Genomic DNA, 22,972 nt, shown 5'->3' with positions numbered 1-22,972 from the left:
CAATGAAGCCCGCTGTCAAAACAAGCAGCTGTGTGTCCTACAAACGCCCAGCTGGCACGTCCCCGCCAATCCGCTTCAGAGCACGAGTCCTAGTGTCGCCTCTACCTGCACCCGGCTCCACACCCACGACACGGCTCGAAGACACGAAACGCAGTGAGACAAACACCACGCCCGGCGCCTGCCCGAGGCGCCTGCCCCCGCGGTCACGGCCCTCCCTTGACCACGCTCCCGCACTTGAACCCTTCAACAACAGCGTCTTTCCTTGTAAACCTGTAGCGGGAAAGGGGGCCCTCGGGTAAGGGCACGGGAGCCAGGCCCCACCACGTCTCACCCAGACTCCTGAAACACCCCCCTTCCCTGCCCCCACTCGAGGGCCAGCGCATCAAGCGGAGCGATCCTTCCCGCGCGTAATACAGACGCGATCACCCTCAAAACACCGTGCTGGCTTCCGGTCTCACCAACACATCAGGCCAGTCTTCACAGCACGGCCTCCAGCCCCCCCGACCCTGCCCTGCTACCTTCCCACCTCACCTCCAGCTCCGCCTGCCGCCCCACCGGCTCCGCTTCACGGGCGGGGGTTCCGTGCCCAGCCTGCAGGTGCAGGGGTCACCTGGCCGTGCGGGCGCCCTCTCTCAGAGCAGCTCCCACCGGAGACAGCTTCATCTCTGCCCCGCGGCACTCAGACGCCCTGCTACATACGTGCTTATCGTCTGTCCCGCCTTCCCCCAACCAGGATGCAGGCTCCTTGCGAGCAAGCTTTTGTTCTAGTCCCAGATGTGGCCCCGACGCTTACAACAGTGCCCGGCACAATAAATATTTGCCGAGCGGTGAGTGAGTGAGTGTAAAATGATGACGGTTTGGGGGGAGGGACGGCAGCCAGCGTCAGGGGTAAGCCGTCATTGCTCACAGTATCTTCGTGCTCCCGAGATGCCCGAGTGCACCCTCTGCCTGGGATTCTCGGATGATAACATTAGACGGAGTTCCTTCACCAGCCAGGTCTCCCTTCTATGCCCTGCGGGTCGGGCACTGAACGAGTCCTGTCCTGGGGGTTCACCAGGCAAACACCTGTTGAGCACAGAGAGACATGGAGCTTCCGACTCAGACGCCCCGGAGCACGGACACAGGAAGCACCGGCACCAAAGCCGGCGTGCAGATCCCGTGGGAACCCAGCGGCTTTCCATCTCCAGCAAGGCAACAGCCCCAACGCCAGGAGAAAGCTCTTGATGTGAAACCTCTGGAAATGCTTTAAATGCACTGCTGAGCTCCGCAAGCAACAACAGGGGCTGAAAGCGAAGAGCAGACCGGAAGGCAGGATGGCGGGCTGTGGCCTCCTTGCCCCGGGGACATTTGGAGAGCCGCCCAGAGACAACAGGCAGGGCCGCGGGGCCGTGTGGGAAGGGGATTCTTGACGGACGCGCAGCACAGCTCCCGGGCGGCCACGGTCGGTCCTCACTCTGGCGTGGGAGCCCGGAGTCCCCGCACAGTCCCGGCTGCCCCGAGGAACGGAATGTTCGGGGCATACTCACACCAGAAGAGTAGCTGTTGCTTATCTGAATTCAAACTGAAGTGGGCATCTTGTATTTAGGAGGGACTCTCACTGAACGCCCACGGATATATGCCCACAGAGCATGAACTTCGCGTCCAAAGTCTCCAAACACAGAAGGGAATAAGCCACCAAGGGTCAGAATCAGAGGACACGAGAAATGACCAAGTCTGACGCTCTTCCAGACCTGACGTTACCACGTGCAGAATACAAGGAACTATGTATTTGAGACGCTTCAAGAAAGAGAAGCCAATGAAACCATAAGCAAGAAATAACATCCTGTCAATGAGATCAGAAAGCGCTGGCAGAAGCAAAAAGAGACTTAAACAGAGACCCAGAACAGCAAAGACAGAAAGAGAAGGACCCTCAGAGGGAGAGGGGACCACAGCACTTAACTAAAAACAAAAGGTCGGCGCCCAGCTCCTGCTTCCAATAACCTCCTACCACAAGCCCCAGCAAGTTCAGGGTCTGGCGTGAAATACGCACAGCGTGTACTGGGGCTGCGACGCGCAGAGCTCAGCCCTCCTCTGGCTCCTCACGTCTCTACAAGCACAGGGCACACACTTTGCGAGGTCCTCACGAAACCAGGACTGTGACCTTGGTAACTTCATCACCTTTACTACCTGAATCAGAGTCACACAAACTTGTCATGCCGTCGAGGCACTTTGGCTGAAACACATTTTCAACACTGAAACTAGTTTTCCCTGGAAAATGAGAAACTGGCCGGCAGGGTGGTGGGCTTCTGAGGGTCCTCCCACAACGGCCCCCACCCCAGCAACTCACGTGTCCCAGGACATACGTGGCCACAGGACGCCCCCGGCTCTGACACCAAGCAATTCCTCCTCTTGAAGGAAACAATTCTCATGCGTCCCCACCCTGCTGTCCTCCAGGCAGCAGACCACGCGGTGCCTCGGGTGTCCCAGGGAGGACCGGCGTCACCTGCTGCTCCCTCAGGCATTTCTAGAAAGCAGTTCTGCAGCGTGGCCAGGGACCCCTCCTGGAACCACAAATCTCTCCAGTCCTACAACAGCTGCGGGAGAAATCAGCAGCAGGGGCTTTGCCGCTCCTCCCCAGAGGCCCCGCCACGTGCTGTCCAAGGGACACCTGGTAAGAACTGATGCCCATGTCTTCAATGTCCAGACGAAGTACTCTGCCAACGAGGACAACAGTTACCGGTATTTACGTTCTATCTAAATTCAATCCGTCACTGTTTTGTGTTTTGTTTTATTAAGTAGGCTCACACCCAGTGTGGAAGCCCAACACGGGGCTTGAACTCGTGACCCTGAGATCAAGACCTGAACTGAGATCAAGAGTCGGACTCTTAACCGACTGAGCCCCCAGGTGCCCAAACTGATCACTGCTTTAATATCAAGCAACTGAATTTCCTTCAAAAACATCAGGATCCCTCTAAATGTTCACACGATTCCTACTCAGTGGACAGATGTAAAGTGTGCGGTGTGCATGCAGACTGCAGAAAGGGAGCGTGCGCATCTGCGTGGCCTCGGCTAGGGGGTCAAGGCTGACACCAGCAGGGAGGAGGCAGGTTTACGATCCGTGAAGGGATGGAACCGGTGCTTCGCCTCTGCAGGCTCTCTCCCCCAGAACATAAACACCGGCTCACCCTGAGAAAAAAAGGCAGACACACTCCAAGTGAGGGACGCCCCACCCAACACCTGACCGGTCCTCCTCAGAACCGTCACAAGGACTAACGGAGATCTGACCCACCGTCACGGCCAAACGGAGCTTTTGGAGACGTGGCAGCTTACTGTCACACCGTGTCCTGGATGGGATCCTGGAACAGGAACATGGCATTAGGGAAGAAGTGAGGAAATCGAGGAAGGTACGGAGGTACGAGTGCTGGCTGATGCACCGTGACAACACGCCTCACGAACATGACGTTAGTACGGGAAACTGGGGGCGGGTGCGTGAGAACTCCCCCGCGCCTTCACGATGTTTCTGTAAATCTAAAACTGTTCTAAAAAATGGAGTTATTTTTTAAAATGCTTACAAACTTTAAAAATCAATTAAAACGTCCAGCATTTCTCAACATTTAATTAATATCGTAAGTCTGGGGCTCCTGGGCAGCTCAGTCGGTTAAGCGTCTGACTTTGGCTCAGATCATGATCTCACGGTTTGTGGGTTCAAGCCCCGCGTCAGGCTCTGTGCTGACAGCTCAGAGCCTGGAACGTGCTTCAGATTCTGTGTGTCCCTCTCTCTCTGTCCCTCCCCTGCTCACGCTCTGTCTCTTTCTCTCTCTCTCAAAATAAACATTAAAAAAACCCATTAAAACTGTAAGTCCAATATAGTAGATTCTCTTAATACTCACAGATTAAATAACACACAAAACACAGTAACGATAAAAAACTGCCAGATACCGCCACCATGTCTCTGGTTAAAATGGCTGTCACATCCAGCTCCCGGTGGACCAGTGAGGACAACATGCCCCTCCTGAGCCACCAGGAGAGACAGGCAACATGAGGGAAACACCTGAGCGAAGGCACCAAGGTGGGGAGGCTCCAGGTCCCAGGGAAGAAAGGGGAAAAGGTGAGTTGCCTGGTCTGCACACGCCTCCCTCCCAGGGCTCGCCTGCTCTCAAAGGCGGTTGCTGGGAAGCTGAGGGCACCATGGGAGGGGACGGTGGGCACAGTACGGTGGGTCAGGACCCACCAGAGCAAGGGCCCCACTGAACGCACTCCCGTCGGTAAGGGCAAAGGGGGAACACGGCAGACCCTCACAGGCCCAAGTGCAGCACCCACAGGCGGTTTCTCAATGGACTCGGGGACCCGGCCCTACTTTAGGTGCCAGGGGACAGCACCTACGTCCTCTCCAGAGTAAGGTAACACCACCAGAGCTTTGAGCTATCTTTGATGGCTGGAACGTAAAGAAAAAACGAGGCACACCAAAAATAAGACTAAATGACCAAAAATGAAAGGACGGGGAGAACCAGGCAGTGTAGACAGATCTAAAACAGGAAAACGAAGGGACGGAGAGAACCAGGCAGTGTAGACACATCTAAAACAGGTGCAGGTAGTGCAGTTACCTGGTCTGTTCAAGAAATCAGATGACAAAATGATTTCAGCAAATAGCTTGAAATTAAAAAAATGGCAATTCTAGAGCCAAGAAGGACTACGATTAAAATTAAAAACACAAACAGGAAATGCAGGTTGAGAGGCAGGCTGGGAAGAGCTGAAAAGGCTAGTAACTGGGGGACGGACAAGAAGAACACACCCAGGCTCCGAGAGAAAACAGGGTGCGGAAAACAGAGTAGAGTGCGAGGGCACGGAACGCGCGGAAAAGGCCCACGGGGCTAACTGGGGCCCCAGAAGGGGGCAGACAGGGAGTGGGGCACAGGCCTCACCGAGGACGCACCAGCAGACCTTTTCCAGACAATGTTAGGAACCTCGAGCCAAGCAGAGACCAAAGTGGACATGTGCGTGGCGGGGGCACCGGCAGAGGCTGGGGACGTCAGTGGTGACGGTGGCAGACAGGCACGGCAGGACACCGGTCGCACACAATGGTCAGCTCGGGAAGCACAGAGACCGAAGCCGTGAGAGCCCAGCTCCTCGCTCCGTGAGGACCTACGAGTGGGGGGCGAAGAGGACGGATCCCGCGGGGCTGCTATGGGCCCAGAGTCGCCGGCACCCGGCACGGGAGGAGAGTGAAGCGCAGGCATGCGGGCGAACACGGGGGTCCCGGGAGCCCCCCCGGCCTGTGTCCCCTGCGGCACAGCCAAGTGAGTGAGTGCACAGGGACAGGAGAAAGCACTCGCACACAGCGGAGCGCTAACCAGCCCTGGAGGAAGAGCGACAGCATTAGCAGGTGACCATTTGGCAACCGTCGTGTTAGTAACTGAGCCACGGAGATCGGCGGATGTTAGAGCCACCGGGTGAGAGTCTGATGACGAAATGGACGTTTACGAAGCTTCAAAGTACTTTCCCGGAAAACATGTATGTAAGTTACAGGGAGTAAGAGACTGACAGTGAACACATCATCTCCGCCAAGTCATCAAAGTCGACGTACGTGGGGAGGGGGCCCACGGGAACTGCGCCGTCTGAGAAGACGTGACGAATCCTGGGACGTCCCTACAAGAAGGCACACAACTGAAACCTGGTTCCGGGGAAACCAAACGGAGGGGCATGCAAAAACCGCCTGTCCCGTCACCTCAAAAAGTGTCCCAGAAAGCCTGAGGAACGGATCCGATTCACGCCCTAATTACATGCAGGCCATGAGCCTGCGCCGGGTCTTTCCGCTCGCAAGAGCATCGCTCTCAGAGGCACAACGGTTACCCTCAAAGGGGTCTCTGGGTCAGAGGCAGAAAGACGCGAGCGCTCACCTCCTGGTGTGGAGAGCGGCACGCTGGTTGTGAAGGAGTACGTCCTCGTTTGCAAGAATTACACGCCAAAGCCACGGTTCTGTCCTTACAGCAGATTCCTGGGCCGTGCCCCCAGAAGCCCCGTCCAGTAGGCCCAGCGTGGGGCCCGAGAACCTGCATTATTCCTAAGGAGAGCCAGCGATGCTGGTGCAGGGACCACACGGGAAATCTCTGCGCGAAGCGTTTGCAGCCAAGACGCCGTCGTGTGGAGCACGGGCACTGGTTCAGCGCGAGTTAGCTTTCTATTCCTGCTATTTCTGGAAGTTCAACACATCCCGAAATGAAAGGGGAGATAAAATGAAGATCATAAAGACCATTTTAAACTCAGCGAGAGGATTTTCTGTGAGCCACGACTCTTCAGGCAGGACAAGGACACGGAGCGAGAGCACGGAGAGCGGGGCCCTGGGCAGACCCGCGGGAGCGCCGGCCACAGAAAGCGGAGACCGGAGCGTCGCGGGGGCTGACGGCGCACCGACGAGCGGGCAGTCGGACAGAGGGTGACAGCGGCACGAGAGCCAAGGGCCGGGCGAAGGGAGGAAAAGCCCCGGGGCCCCCGTCCCGGCCTAGAGGTCTAGTTCACCGTGGACCCCACTGAGTCAAGGACACATACTTCGCCACCAGGCTGGCTACTGACAACTAAGAGAATGAGAGCCAGGAAGCAAACGGAGGGAGGAAATGGAATGAAAACAAACAAAACCCTGAATCCGAAAGAAGGCAAGAAAGGAAAAAAATCAAAAGCAGGTAAGAAACACACAAAACCCCAAGGGAGAGGCGCCCCTCAGACACGGCAGCGGCACGAGACGCGAGCGGGTACACCTTCCACGCACGGACCGCACGGGCTGAAGCACACGCGTTTCCAGGTGCACGGCGCCATCGTGGATCCGCACAGAGAGAGACAAGCACACAACACGGGGGACGTGTGACGACACAGGCTCGGAGCGCGTGAGACACAACCCCAGGCCCGACAGACGTGACGCCTCGCCAACAGGGGCACACTTCCACGCAGCTCGCACGGCACACCAGCACGGAGGACAGCGACAGGAGTCCTGCCGTGACACGCGTCACCTCGGGATGCCAGCGGGACGCCGCGCACAGCACGGGGAAGGGGCACTCTCTTCTGGGACTGCGAAACGTCGCCAGATTGACCAAATGCTGAGCTGAAAAGTGAGCCTCAGTCACATCCAAGGATCGGAATGATAAAAAGTATGTTTTGGATTACAGTGGAATTAAGCCAGAAATCAGGAACAAAAAGATAGTTAGAAAGATCCCAACTGCTTTTAAATGATCCAGTAGAACTCAAATGAGTTACTGGTGTACACAGAAGTCAGATTAAAATCAGAAAACATTCTGAGTTAATGACAGGGAAAACGCAACACAGAGACTTAAGAGCTCAAATTAAGCCAGGTCTGGGGGGCAGCGTGTCCAGCCTTCCACATACCTGTTCAAGAGCAAGACAGGCTGAAAAACCAATGACCCATCTGTTCATCACAAGAAGTTTGAGAGACAGCAAATAAAAGAGAAAAAAATCGGCGAACCAGACTGTATAACGGACGATACCAAACAAACCGTTCCTTGGATGCTGAGCTCCTTCCAAGAGCGAAGGGGGAGAGAGACACCAGGACTGGCCACAGGGCTGAGGACGGGGATGGCGGTCACCCTCCAGCCCACTCGAGTTGAGAGCATAAAAGAGAACATTGTAAACAACTGCGCACCAGGAAATTAGGAAATCTAAATGAAATGGGGGCCAATTCTGTGATAAGTACAACTTCCAAAACCGAACCCAAGAAGGGACAAGATGCTGAATATTCCGTGTCTATCAAAGCAACTGGAGCCAAAATCGGGAATTTTCCAACAGAGCCCCACCAGTCAACCCATGCACATGCTAGAGGAAGCCGTGACGCGCCCCTTCTGCAAACTCTTGCAGAGAACAAAAAACGAAGGTGCCGCCTCAACTCCGTGTCATGTGTCAGTGTGACCCCGACAACACCTGAGGACGATCATCACAAGACAACTACGATCCCTCAGGAACACAGGTACAAAAGTCCTAAATCAAGTACGTGAGTTGGGTTCAGCTCCAGATGAAGAGGTTAATGCACACAAAAGGGGGACTGACTCCCCCAGACCGAGATCTGTGTCCCTCTAGAAAATCAACTGGTAAGATTGAGCTCATGAACAAAAAAAGGAGAAAAGCATCGTCTGGGGCAGACACAGGTGATCAGACTCGACACCCACACAGGACGGAAATTCAACTACTAGTCAAATGGAACTTCCTTCAGCTCCTAAGGGAGAATATCTACCGCTAACCCACAGCAGCATAACCCCTACTGGTGAATTACTGAGGTCAGAAACATCAGCCACTGTCACAGCGCCTACTTGCCCATGAACCAGAGATCCAGCCAGCCCATCAAGGCAAGGGGAAACAGGTGGCATAAAGGTTAGAAAGAAGTGACGCTGCCGTTACCTGCTGGCATGCGTTTTCCTTTTTCTTTCCCCACGCTGGGACTTTTAAGTGTTGCCCACAACTGTCATTACAAAGGCTGGGGCCGCGGGTCAACCGGAAGCCTCCTTGCTTTGAGCAGCGTCCCACCACAGTGGTGAGCAAAGCCACTCAGGGGTCCCATCCACCGCAAGGACACCCCCCCCCCCCCGCCCCATCCATGGCGCGGCAGAGGGGTCCGCCCATGCTCCACAGCGGGGCACTGCCCTGCCCGCTCCTCACACGGGATGACAAGAGTCTCGTGTTCTGGATGCCAGTCCTGCTTTGCTGGGATAATCCAGCTGTTTCTCACTTACACAAAGAAACGTACATAAAGCTACACTTTATTGTTTATTTTTATTTTTTAAGAGAGAGAGAAAGCGTGAACGCAAGTGCTAAAGGAGCAGAGGGAGAATCTTACGCAGGCTCCACGCTCACGACCGTGACATCATGACCTGAGCCTAAATCAAGAGACGGACGCTCGACCGACGGAGCCACCCAGGCGCCCCAAAGCTACACTTTATTAACAGCCGTGTATCAACAGAAAAATTCCTACAGGCACTACCAATCCCCACTTGGGAGAATAACTAACGGAATAAAACACACACTCAACGTCCACTCCGTGAAAACGGTGACGCAGTTTGGTTTTCTGCTGCCCCCTCAACCCCCTGACCTCACTCTCTTCCTCTACCTGTGCTCACCACCCGTGAGCGCCACTAGCTCCGCGACTCCAAACGTCAACCACACGCTGACCACCCCTAAACGTGTACTTACAAGTCCCGCTTTCTTGCAAACTGCAAACTCACTGCACGTGACCTATTCAGCATCTCTTCATGGGGATCGTAAGCATCTCCAACACCCCCAACGACAAATCCTTCATCCTTCACGGAAACCTGTATCTCTGTTTTGCCAACACCCGCCAGTTCCAACTCAAGTCCTAGTTCCCTAGTCCTAGTCCTAGTGAGTCCCTAGTCCTAGCGAGGCCACCGCCTAGCAAACAGCTTACTTCTCTCTCTCTTTCCAATACAAACTTTCAACAGACTGTTGGTTCTACCCATAATAATGGCCACTTTTTGAAACCCGTGCGAGGACCACCCTGGTCTGAGCTAATGCTACCTCTCCGTCTATCTTCCTATTAAGTTTCCTAACTAGCCTCATTGCTTCCGTCCGTACCCCTACTCAATCTACTCTCAAATCCGACACCACCATATTCCCATTACAAAATATGCAGTTTTCCTCCTGCACCTTCTTCCACGGGCCCAGGAGGCCTCTCTTTGGCCTCCCCCGTCTCTTCACCACTTCCCCCTCCCTGCCCCTGCTCCAGCCTCGGCACCGTGCTGGAAGCGCCGAGCCTCACCTCTGCATCTGCCCGTCTCCCCTCCCGGGCCTCTCCCCCAGCACCCACCCCTGCTCCTCTCACCTCCTGCAGCTCTCCGCTCACAGGCCACCTTCTCGGTGTGCCTCTGGGAGCAAGACCCAGGCTTTCCAAATCCAGCCCCCACCTGGCAAGGCTCTGCCCTGCCCTCTTCTGGGAACTCAGGTTTCTACACAGCACCTGCCACCATTGAACAAACTCTCAGTTTTACTCTCTAGGTCCTTCCACCCTGACGTCAGCTCCACGAGGGCAGGGGGTCTTGCCCATCCTGTGCACCGCGATGGTCCCCCGCACATACCCGGAAAGCACGTGGCGGACTGGATAACTGAACTGATGACCAAAGGCAGCGAACGTGCGGGAGGACGACGTGAAAACGACCGACGCCTATGGAACGTTAAGCCAGCAGAGCGCGGCACAGCCACGCAGCTCACCGGAGGCCCCTGCCCTGCTCCAGCCACAGCTGTGTGCCCAATCTATTGCTTACATTTAGAAAAACTGAATGCCCTTTGTCACAGTAAGTTTAAAGAGGAAACTGTATCGGTAGTTCAAGTGGAAAGCCAGTACCACCCACCATAAACGAGAGAGCACAACAAGAAACTATAAAAAAGGGCTTATTGCTAAATTCTACCCACATATCAGTGACTGCAAAATCTCTGAGCCTGCGGCCCACTGCTTTCTTGTTTAAAAGTGAGGTCATCAAGGGGCAGCTGGGTGGCTCAGGCGATTAAGTGTCCGACTTCGGCTCAGGTCACCATCTCCCGGTTTGTGAGTTCGAGCCCCACGTCGGGCTCTGTGCCGACAGCTCAGAGCCTGGAGCTGCTTCCGAGTCTGTGTCCTCTCTCTCTCTGCCCTGACCCTACCAGCGCTTTGTTTCTCTCTCAAAAATAAAATTAAAATGTTAAAAAAAATTTTTTTAAAGTGAGGTCATCAAAAGTAACAGAAATGTTACAGACATGTTATCAGTAATCAACACGCTCACACAATCAGATGAATTTTTTTAAAAATTTAAAAGGGCAAAAATTTCTCACTAGATAACTTAATACCCATCTGGTTTTAAATTTCCTGTGCGTGCACCCCCTTCAAGCCCACAGCGCCAGTGGTATGGACCAGCACACGACACCCGGGAGACGGTGGACACCCTTGGGGCTCCAGTGGGGGACGAGGCTCCCTGGAAGCCAGAGGGAGCGTGTCCCAGGGTCTGGCGGGGTCCCAGGCAAGGGGAGCCAGGGCGGGGCCGGAGGGGCGGGGCCGGAGGGGGCGGGGCCAGGTTTTGCATGCACACCTGCAGCTCTGGCAACTCGGGAGAGGACCCAGGGAGATAGAGAGGAAGCCACGGTGCCAATCCGAGCACAGCGCCGGCTGCCTGGAAGGTGGGAGTCGTGAGGACACAGAACAAAAGGAGGCCGCCTGTGCCCTGGGCTCCGCAGGACCTGGAGAGCCATCAGCTGCAGAGCGGAGCCACCAGCAAGCACAGGCTCTCCCACCTGTGCAAGAGCCACGACAGAGGCAGCAGGGAGGAGCCAGCCCGGCCCCCACGGCCCCCACAGCCCCCCAAAGCTACACGCACTTAGGTGCTACGACACTCAGAAGAGACGTGCAAACGTACTAAGCGTGGGCACTGCTGAGTGACAGCTGCGTGGGTTTACTGCGTACTTCCCCAAATCTCCACGCTGAATAAACTCACTTTCAAAACAACCAAAAGTACTTAAAGAAAATGCCGAGTATCCCAAGTAAGACAGTGAGCAATGGGATATACTCGGACACCCGATCGGTGCGTCAAGCAATGCGCTAGCATTCTAGAGATGCAGAAATACCTAAGATTTCAACTGAGCTAAATGCTGACTGCTTAGCCTGAAGAGCTAATTTGAATATAATCATTTCACACATTTGCCAATAACAAACCCAGTGACAGTGGGTGTAGACACAATCCTGCTCTTATTCTCGATCCGACGTCAGGATCCCCAGGGGAGGCTCCCCTCACCCGCCGGCGTCTAGAACACAACTGGTTTAAGTGTCCTCTAGGTTCGTGGGATTTTGGCAATGATTCTCCAAACTGTTCTGAAAACAAGTGATTCACTACAAAGGTATGGAAAGCACATAAGATCCAAAACCCAGTTGGAGCCCCCGAGCTCGGCCTCACACCCGCCCGGCAGGCCTCCTGCACAAACACGCCTTCGTCCTCCACGGACACGTGTCCCGTGAGGAGTGAGGCAGCACCCCAAGGAAAATCTGACTCTGGAGAAACGTAGACAAGGGCTAAAGAGGAGACAACGTTTCCACATCAAGAGAAATTGCTGCCCAGGAAGGCCACGTGCCACATGCGCTCCCCAGGGTGGCTCACTGCCCACGGCCAGGGCCGTCCGAGAAGCTTCACCGGCTTTGGACGGAGTGAGGAGGGGAGGAGAATTACTTCAAGGGAAGGGAAGCTCTTTCACTAAAACCAACACGCAGAAAAACCAACAAAAGCCACTCTCTGGAGAAGTGACCTTGGTACAGTCGTGGGGACCCAGCAGCCAGCGCTCCTGGTTCAAAATCTCACCTCTGTGAATTTCTGGAAGATGCGGTCACTCTGGTGAGCTCCGATCGTGATTTCTGGGAGATAGATGGGAATGGTTGTGTAATTCAGCACCTCCAGCTTATTCTGAACCCTACAAAATAAAACACAGATCATGCTAAACCGTAAAATAAAGACACAAGCCTTTTAAAATAAAGACACAAGGCTTTTCAAAAACACCCAAGTTACAAAATTCACACGTACAAATAAACGCCATCCATCCCAGCATTCCTCTGGGAGCCAACTTTCACCTCAGAGACCATGTGGTCTGTGTGCACCTGCTCTTCTGAAATGACCTTCAGAACCTGAGGGAGAGTCTTCCAAAAGGCTCAAAGGCCACAGAGGACGGCCTTTCGGGAATGGAGGAGGTGTGGGAGACACATAAAAGGAGCCACGGTGTGCTTTAGACACAGGAATGGCCCAAAGAAAAAAAACTAAACCCAACGCCATCTGTAACAGGGCCGTGCAGTGTGCCCTTGTTAAAAGTGTACACAATTCGTGAATCCCGAGGGAAAGGCGGCAAGGAAGTCCAGTTCCCCCAAATTCACCACGCAGCGTCCTCCTTCTCTGCCTGAGAGACTCCAGGAGAGCAAGGCCATGGGCAGGTCCGGAGCACGCTCCTTGTTTCACTATTTTATTTTGCGAAAACATTTACATTGTGTTGTAACTGCTTATTTCAAATTAAACTTAGTCTGAATATGACCACTGTCCTTGAAGGCGAAAAGCATTTTGAGGGCTTTTAGGAAGAAACACTTAAATAAAGTCTCCTTTCTGAAGGGCTCAAAACAAGGAAATAATTATTTTAAATGACCACTTTCCCATTAATGAGTTATAATGGCAGAAGATGTTTCTATCCGTAATGGCCCAAATGGAAGTTCTTCAAATGCATCTGGCCTTCAGCTACTTTGTGATAAAGAGGCCAGGCCCATGTAAACCCAAGGCCTAGGCACCCTGGCACCCGGGGCACACCGCCACCGCCAGAACAACCCAATTCGAACCCCGAGCCCAGCGCCCCCAGGCCCTCCCCTGTGGAGGACCACACACCCCGAGAACCCGCAGCAGGCTGGACGTGGACAGTGGGAAAAGGCAGTGCCTGAGTGTCACCAGTACAAACTGTGTCACTCAGACACAGACTAATAATGACCCAATGGCAAACATTACCCGAGGAGTCTTCCTAAGTGTATTTACGTGGACATCCACTGATCGTGTAGGTGGCCACAACAGACACGCTCGGAGGAGGAGAGCTATTTCTTACCTCTCCCAGGGAGCTGCTCACAGAACGTGTGGCCTTGTGAGCACGTGCAGATAACGCCCAAGTACACATCTCCTTATTTTTCACACAAGTGGAATTATTCTTACTTTTTATTTTACAAGGATAATTTTTAAAGTGACCTCATAATAAACAATTTACACTAAAAATGAAATTAGTATTTTTAAATGCTACCAGATATCAAGGTGGAGTTTGATTGGGTTTTCTCAGTAAGTTCCAAAAACCTGAAACATTCTGGAAACCCTGAAAGACCTTCCTGGCCCGGGAGCTGGTCCGCAGCACACAGAGCGACAGTGCCATCTAGGCTCCGTCGGGCCGAAGGAGAGCTTACACGAAAGCCCCCAAAACGGTGTCTCTTTGAGCAAACATGCTTCCAACTGGTTTGGAACATTAAAAAAAATACCCACTGCCGCTGTTCTCACTGAAACGTGGCTAAGCGCCTGTCCACTTGTCGCCGTGAGCTTAAAGGGGATCCGTTACGAAGAGCCCACGGTGTCACGTCTCCACCAAACGCCAGGAGTCGTAACCTCCAATCAACCACAGATTCACTCCAGATGGAGGAGAAGTGAGGCACGGGAAACCTTTTATGACCCAGGGAGCAAAAAGCGGAGACAGAAAACATTCTGTTCACAAAGCACTTAGTCTAATTGAAGAGAATTCAAAAACTGGCTGAGGATAATATATATTTTTTTTTTATTTAAAATTTTTTTTTTCAACGTTTTTTATTTATTTTTGGGACAGAGAGAGACAGAGCATGAACGGGGGAGGGGCAGAGAGAGAGGGAGACACAGAATCGGAAGCAGGCTCCAGGCTCCGAGCCATCAGCCCAGAGCCCGACGCGGGGCTCGAACTCACGGACCGCGAGATCGTGACCTGGCTGAAGTCGGACGCTTAACCGACTGCGCCACCCAGGCGCCCCAACTGGCTGAGGATAATATAACCTCTTAACAACATGAGCCAAAGTGCCCGAAGAAGCGAGGGCGTACCCGAGCCTGGTTTACAACACAAGATGCCATGCCACGCACTCTACAAGAGTGAGGCAGGAAAAGAGAGAAAAAATGAACCGTAGATAATGTTTTATGACTCGAACTGTTTCCCAATCAACAGAATGTCTACCCTTGCTCCTAAAACATGTCCAAAGGGTACTGGTTAGTCCCTCCCAAACCGCAAAGTTCTGTCCGAACGCTACACTTCTGATACCAAACTCATACCCCACAGTCTCTGTAACTGAAACTTCCTACCACGAGGACCTTCTCCTAGAGTCACAGGAAACAGAAGTCTCCATGAGGAAGCAAACTGGGGGGGCGGGAAGGCCCCGGCTCTGGGGAAGCAGGGCCCTGCACACGCGGAGCCATGCCTGGCGACCGGGGTCTCGAGCATGGGAATGAAAGCAGCAGAGGCAGGCGCCGGTAAGTCACGGACCACGCGTATGAACACAGAATGCCATCAAGGTTGAAAAAGACAGTGGCGGTCCCTCGGCATAAGCACACACACACATGATCGTACACCAGCATTCGTAACTGGCGTGGAACAAAAAGGCTCTAAACCAGTAATTTGGTCAGGTTCTAGACAAAATGGGTGTGACTGGTTAAGTGGCGTGTTTATGGTACTTAACTTAGAAAATCGGTCGTAATTTTCACTGGAGTCCCCCAAATTAAGAAATGATGCTCAAATGAAAATAAACAGTTACCATGGTACACTGTGATGAGATATCCGGGCGTCAGGGGCAGGGGGACAATAAACTGGGAGGAGAGGACAGGCCATTTTTAGTAAAATAAATGAAAACAGTTAATTGAATGCTATAATCTGTAAACTTGAAGGGAATTACTGAATCCTTCTCTGCTCCAATAACAACACAACTAAATAACTACTAAAATTATGGTCTTAAGCCATCAATTTTGGACACAGTCTGGAATCAAATTAACACACATTCCAGATAACGTTTAGACAATGGCACCGTGGGGGCGCCTGGGCGGCTCAGTCAGTTAAGCATCCGACTCTTGATTTTGGCTCAGGTCATGATCTCCCGATTCAGGGGGTTGGTTAACTCCTGCGTCGGGCTCTGTGCCGACAGCGCGGAGCCTGCTTAGGATTCTCTTCCTGCCTCTCCCCTGCTCATTCTCTCCAAATAAGTAAGTGAAGTTAAAAAGAAAATGACACTGCTATCAGTGGAACAAGTCAAAAGGCCCTAGCGCATCACCAGCCACAGGGGGTGGGGACACCGGGACAGCCACCTTCCCTCACGTGGTATTTCACGTCTGTGTCCAGCAGTAGCTAACACTGAAAAGAATCACACAGAAATCCACAAGCTAGCACGTGGCTGTTAAAGTTTGAAGTTAAGAGAAGGTACTCAGGGGTGGGGGGGAAAGGTGGCTACAGCCAGGCTCAGAAGAAGGCTAGGACTTGTAGATAATTACCGGGCCAGTGGGGGAGACAGAAGATTCAGGAAGAGGCAGAAGGACGTCAAAAGGACTCTGAACTGATTCCCAGAAACTAAATGTGGATTCATGACAAGACAAAGATAAGCCCCTGAAGGATTCTGAGGAAAGGGAATGCAGGGTCACGGTGACATTTTCATGAAAATTAACCTGCTAGGCGTGTGCACACGGGACAAGCAGTGGGAAGAAATAACTAAGCACAGCATGAAGATCAAGAACGAAGGGGCAAACCGCCAAGGCAGCAGGAGTCACAAGAGAAAAGGGCAGGGAGAGAAACCACTGGAGACAGCGCAGACCCTAGCACGTCCCTTAGGGTATGGCGGGGGCGAGGCAGCCGGCCAGGAAAAGGAGGGTCCAAGCGGGATGCCGGCTGCAGAGGTGACGGCCCCACCAGGATCCAAGCCTGAGCCACCGGGCGGAGGGAAGGCAGCACGGTCTGTGCACACGACCGCAGGCAGGGTCGCGTCAGCCCATCCACGCCCCTGTCGCCTCCGGGGGCGGGCCAGACCCCTGTACAGTGAGGAGGGCCCCCACCAGACAGGAGTGCGGTGGAATCGGAAAGCGCTTCCGGAACACCGTCCGGACACAGTGCTGACACCGTGACTGCGATTCAGGCTCACGCCTCGAGGCCTCAGACCTACACGGAGACACCAGGCAGCAGCTGAGAGAAAGGACACTGCGTTTCCAGCAAGGCCCCGAATGATGTAGGAGGTAAGTGACCTCACTGAGGTAAATGTACAAAAACACCTGAACATACAACCATCTCGACACAGAAACTCAACCAGAGTTTTCAAAACCAGAGACTGCAGTTTTTAGCTCCAAGTAAAAAGCTTGAAAGTCCCCACTCTCATCCGCACAACAAATATCCCTGACAACCAACCGCCTGCTCTGGAAGAAGAGCAACGGTGTGCCGGGAGGTGCTGGTGCGTGGCAACGGTGCCATCTGGGTGGTGGGGAGCAGAAGGAGCACCCCGCCGAGGCCCCCGTCCCGCCCCCCCCCCACCCGCCCCTGCACGCCTGTGGCCGCAGACCTGGTCACCCCTCACCGGCCCATAGACCCACAGGCAGAGAAGCCACGGGGATGTGGATGAACCGCCCGTTCTCCCTGACATCTCCAGAACATTCCATCCACATCGTGCTCACACTCCAGCGGAGCACGAATCCAGAGCATATAAAAGTTCCTGAGCATATAAAAGGCCTTCGCAGAACTCAGTGTGTTCTCAGACCACAAGTGCAGGCACAGCAGAGGGAGGCTGCCAGCACCGAGTGCACGTGGGAGATCTGAAGTCGAGCGTCCAGGCCTCTGCCCCAGGAGACCAGGGAAAAGACGACCGAAGCCTCGAAGGAAGCAGAGTAAAAAAAGAATAATAAAAGCTAGAGCAGAAATCAGACTGAAAACAGACAATACGGAAATTCAAGAAAACAAAAAGCTGGTTCTTTAAAAAGATCAATAAACGTGAAGAGAAAATTCACAAACGACAAACAGGCAACCGAAATACAAACTGTTTGAAGTTCAGGGTTCATAAAATGCAAAATAAAGCAACCACTCGTCTTTGGTGTCAAAGTCACAAGTGTCTGCTGTCTGTTCCAACTACGCGGTCCGTCCGGGACTCCGGGGGACGGTCGAGCGTGCAGCCTGGCTCGCCTTTTCTGGAGAACGGTTCTGCGAGAGAGAGCTGTAAGCTGTGTTCACACGACCTCACCCAGTCCCTCCGCCTTTACACCCGGCGTGGAACAGACACACGTGCAACGTGCTTGCTGATTACGAACAGGAAGGGATCAAAGCAACCCGAAAAATCAAAATTAAAGAAACGGTAAGTGGATTAGGGCAGCATCTCAGGAACGGACCAACTTTACTTGTAAACCCAGACAGTAAGTACTTCAGGCTCTGAGGGCTTCAAAGAGTTTCTGTAGCATAAACCAGTTTTCTCTCACGATCTTTTAAAAATGTAAGAACGATTCTTGGCAGCTGAGGGCTGGATTTGGTCCACAGGCCACAGTTTGCCAACCGCTGACTTGTATCTCCATCAAAGGGTTCAAACAGCATCCCCAAGCAGCCATCAAGAAATCAAATTTTTAAGTTTTCACTAAGAGAGGGACATGCTTATGATGTTAAAATCTAGAATACAAAGACACATACGAGATAACCTGTATTCACAAAGATGAGCTCACACATTTATAGCCTGCCACCCACGGTCAGGAATCACAGGTGATCCTGGACTTGGGCCTCCTCCCTCTCTATGGTGAGTGGTGTGGCTCCCACCCCCGACCCACTGGGGCCGACGGTCATTTCCGTGTTCTTCACCCACCTCATCACCCGAGTCAAAGTTCTCACCACGACCCTCATTCACTTCTGTACGCTCCCGGCTCTCCTGCCCTCTCTCCCACTCACCCCCAAACCCCGACCCTGTTGTAATGCAGGGTCCTACAGCCCAGGGACGGCCGCAGCAGCCGGGAAAGCCCTCTCTCCGCTCGGTGTCAGGGCCGCTGCCCCACCAGCCGCAGACAGCACGTTTCTCGCAGGTCCTCCCAACGGTCTTCCCCACACCGAGGCTGAGACATTTCCTCCCTCCTCAAACCTCCACTGTGTCCCCCCGCGCCCCGCACCCTCACTGGCACTCACGGCCGCCGGCCCACTTCCCATCTCACCATGAAGACGGGGCGGCCAGCAGAGAGCTTCCACAGGCCCAGGGCACATCCCCGCTCGCCCCGAGCCACGTGAGGAGCACGGACCGCTACAGAGCGCTAGGCCTGGCCTTCAGCGGCCACTCCCAGCCTTCCCCTGGGGAGCCTCCTTCCCTGTCCCTGTCAACCCCACCCCGACAACCACGGGATCTTTCCCATGAGCTGCTACATTTTCCATCTGAAGCACGAAACAAGAAAAAACAAAACAAAAACCATGAAAAGTTACCTTACTCGCAATACCTCAGTAGCTTCACACGAGAAGTAACCCCGCCTCAAGCACAGGATGTGAACAGCTGATGGCACCCTTCCACGTGTGCCGACGCTGGGCTGCATCCAGCTATCAGACAAAAGAAACCGCAACGCAGCAAACTACCCGGCACGCACGGGAAGGTCTGGCGCTCGGGGCCCAGCTCCGCGGGAGCAAGTCCGATGGGCAGACTGGTCACCGGGGCAGGACGGGTGCTACGCGTGGGCTCAACACTGAGACCGGCGCTCCTCAAAACTGATGTGGCCCTGCCACCGTGTGTGCCCAACGTGCCACAGCAAGGCCAGTGCTGAGCCCCCAGCATAGCTCGTCCTGGGGGACAAAACAGGGAAGTCGGTAGCATGGGGTCCCCCCATCATGGAGGGCAGCCAGTGGCCCTCACAAGAAACTTCCACTTGCTGGGTTCAGATTTGCCTTCCCGCCTGAGACGTTTCTGTGAGAAGCCCAGTTCATGTGCGCATGGAATCCCTTCCGCTGTCATAAACAGAGCACGCCTGAGAGCTCTGTTTCCAAACAGTGCCCCGAGGCCGGGGCACTGAACCCTATGCACCAAGGTACGATGGGATTTACATGGGCCTTTTGCCTGGAGGTCAGGCCTTGAGTAGCTGCTAAGGCAGAAGGTGCCAACATGACCAGTGCCCCAAAAAACACTGGGCACTGATGTCCAATGGGCTTCGTGGGCAGAGATCCTGCCCACGTGTTACTGCCTTTTCCTGAACAAAGTAGCACCTTTGGCACGTCCCTCATGGCAGGGAGGGAGCATCGAAAGCCGGGGCGTGGACGGCTCCAGATTGGCCATGGTTCTTCCTCACTGCCCAGCCGTGCGCCTGCTAACTCCCTGTGACCCCGGCCGTGAGTACAACTCCACACAGAGACTCCTGAGTCTTTGCAGTGAGTTTCCAAGTGTGCAGTCGGGCTTAGGGACCCTTAAAACACATGGTGTACTGGGTTGAATAGTGTCCCCCCCAAATTCATGTCCACTTGGAACCTGTGAGCGTGATCTTATTTGGAAAGAGCCTTTGCAGAGATTAAGTTAACATGTGATCCCAGGGCACTGGCATGGATCCTCCTCCCGTGACTGGTGAACCGACAGGAAGAGAGAAATGTAGGCAAGACACAGACGCACAGGGAGGAACGTCACGTGAAGACAGAGGCAGAGTGGAAGTGACGCAGACACCTGCCCAGGAAAGCCCAGGATGGCCGGAGGCCGCCAGAAGCTGAAGGGCGGGAAGGAGTCTTCCTAGAACCCGCAGAGGAGGGCGCCCTGGCAGCAACCCGGACTCTGGACTTCCGGACTCCAGAACCGGGAGAAGCAGCCTCCGTTGTGTGCAGCGCCCCCAGTGGGTGGTGTCTCGCTACAGCAGCCCCAGGGTACTCACAGGGTCATCTGCACCATGTGGCCCTGACCGAGAAACTCATTCCGTGGCACAGAAATGTGACAACGGCTCCACGCACGTGACGTCTGCGGTCTTGACACAGCTGGCCTGACCTGAAGGGAGTGGTGCCCTGAGGACGCCAGGGCACCAGCAGGAGAAGGCCCTCTGCTGTGTGTCTGCGAGGGTCGGGCTGTCTGGCAAGCTGAGCGGTAGCGGGACGCACGGCCGCGTCCCCAACATCCTCTGCCTGGAGCTGGAGGACAAAGTGCCCACCAGAGATGAAAGCAAGACTACTATTTGATTCTGAACCCTCTACACCCGGCTCAGGGCTCGGCACACGGAAGCAGCAAAGGATCTGCCGAGTTGACACTGGCAATCAATTAATTAACTGTCCGACTCGGGGACGGAAGAGCCTGTTTGAAGGAAAAAGGAAATACACCTCGTTCCCGGTGGCACAGTTAACACCTAACTTGAAACACAACTCCTTCACATTGTCAGTCTCTACCGCGGGCCGTGGACTATTCTCAAAGACCCAGCCCCACGCCCCATCTGGGTGGTTCCCAACAACGTGGGACTCACAGCATCCGCAGGTGGTGAAGAGTCCGGTCATCCTGCTCCAGCCACGGCCCCTTGTCGTACTTGAGGTACTCGATGTCCTCCACCACCTATGACACAAACGATTCCAAGCCTGACGCAGAGGCCCATTTTGGAAATTTAAACGAGGTCACGTTTTAATATATTGCAAGCCACAAACACCTAGCAGGAAAAATCCCCACGGAAGTCAAAAAGAAAGGAAGTTGGACAGACAGCCTTCAGTGAAGAAACGGGACTGAGCGCTGACCCTCAGTGTGCGCGCCCGGCCCGCTGACACGTGGGTGGCGCAGAAATGACACGTCGGGCCGGGAGACGAGGCGCGGGACAAAAAAAGCCTCAAGACGGGGAGACAGTGATCGTGACAGACTCCCCCGCCCCCGGGACTTCGTTCTAGAAGACAAGACCTGGCCACTGGAAGCAACAAAAGAACAAGAAAATTAATCCATTTCCTGAAGAGATCCAACAATCTGTGTTCCCAGCCTCCAAACCCTCAGTCTGTACTCTGATCTCCCAGAGGGGCAACCTTTTCAGATGCACTTTTCCCCAAACCACGCCACACCCGGGGTCCTCTCTTGAGTCTCAGGAATTTGGGTATTTCCAATTATAAACTGAAAGCATGGCACGGTCTTAGGGGCAAATGCAACCTTCTGCTCGGACACGTGGCATCTGATGGGTCCGTCCAGGCGTAAAACCGCCTACGACAAACACACCCGCCTCCCAGGGACAAAAGTCAACAGAACTCAGGCAGTCCAAGCGGAGTGGGCCACGTGCAGTCCTTGGAGCTGGCCCGGAGCTGCACTCGGATGCGGCCCCGGGCCCTAAGGGAGCGTCCCCCTCTCCGTGGACAAGACCTCACTCCATAACCCTCTCCTCCTCTCGTGCCCAGAGCCGACCGGGCCCGTTGTCTCTGCAGCGGTCAACTCCACGGTACTGTCTGATGTCACCACCTGTACCTCAGCCCCAGACCATAAAACCTGTTCTTCCAGAATTTTTGTACCTTTTGTTTCGCCTTTTAGTATTTCATGATTAACTTCTAAAACATGGGACCTTCTTTTTGCCTAATGGATGATCAACTGCTTCCACACCATTTAAGAAATCATTTTCTTCTACTTCATGTTTTGTTTTCCCTTAAAGCACTGCCTTTGCCAAAGCCTCACATGCACGCGCACGCACACGCACAAGCACACACACACGCAACTGCTTCTCTACTCTCTGCTCTGCTCCATTTAGCCATTTATCAATTCTTGTGTTAACGCCACATGGCTTTCATTACCATCACTGTGTAATATGTTTTTGTTATTTGGGAGGCAAATGTTCCTGCGTTATTTTTTTCCACTGTTTTTGGTTATTACTCATTAAGTTCTCATTGCACTGAGATGGACTCGAATTTTACAAAATGCACTTACTAATGTATTTTCTACAATTTTAAGATCCTAGAAACTAAGTTATTCAAATCAAAATCAAAATCTCATGACCAGGGAAGTGAGATACGCTGGCTCAGTACCTCTTTTAAAACCCTTATGAAATATAGACATTTCTAAGACTGGTGGGAGATAAACTGATTATATGATTTATAAGAACCCTACACATGAAACAAATTTAAGAATAATCACAAACTTTCGGCCGATTTCTTACCTTTTCCACATCTTGAGCTTCCCTTGCACTATATTGTAAAACCTCACACTTCTCACTGCAAGAAAAAACAAGATGGAATTCAACGTAAATTTTCCAAGCTTACGTTAATGCACAAATGAATACGTAACATTAAAAACTATCACCACAAACACTGAAACCTCCCATTCTTTGAACAGGGTAGGGTGATACACTGGGCACGTGCTGGCTCACATGGTCTGAACGGCTAAGGAGGACCCACTAGCAGCAGAAACGTGCTCTAGGCTGGACAGCGGGTGCGTCTCCTGACTTCCCTTCTGACGATCTTACCCCCACCCCACAGGCGCCAGGACCAGTGGCGAAGGGGGACGGGGTCCATGGGTCACCTCCACGGGTTTCGCTACAGGACAGGA

The 22,972-nt window shown here is 53.5% G+C and overlaps 1 protein-coding gene across 3 annotated transcripts in view; it reads right to left on the bottom strand.

The window, feature by feature from the left end:
- Nucleotides 1–22,972, bottom strand: part of NDUFA10 (NADH:ubiquinone oxidoreductase subunit A10) — a 51,898-nt gene that overhangs the window by 12,617 nt on the left and 16,309 nt on the right. For 2 of the 3 annotated variants that reach the window (XM_058699231.1, XM_058699241.1), the window contains exons 7-9: nt 22,584–22,638; nt 20,934–21,019; nt 12,306–12,414 (exon numbers count right to left, since the gene is read on the bottom strand). In XM_058699231.1, the coding sequence (XP_058555214.1) occupies nt 12,306–12,414; nt 20,934–21,019; nt 22,584–22,638 (250 nt within the window). The remainder of the gene's footprint in view (nt 1–12,305; nt 12,415–20,933; nt 21,020–22,583; nt 22,639–22,972) is intronic. The other variant, XM_058699251.1, reaches the window with a different exon arrangement.

This window comes from Neofelis nebulosa, chromosome 2 (genome assembly GCF_028018385.1).
Source record: "Neofelis nebulosa isolate mNeoNeb1 chromosome 2, mNeoNeb1.pri, whole genome shotgun sequence".
NCBI lineage: Eukaryota > Metazoa > Chordata > Mammalia > Carnivora > Felidae > Neofelis > Neofelis nebulosa.
The sequence above is the reverse complement of the archived record's forward strand: the minus strand, read 5'-3'. Positions and strand labels throughout refer to the sequence as shown.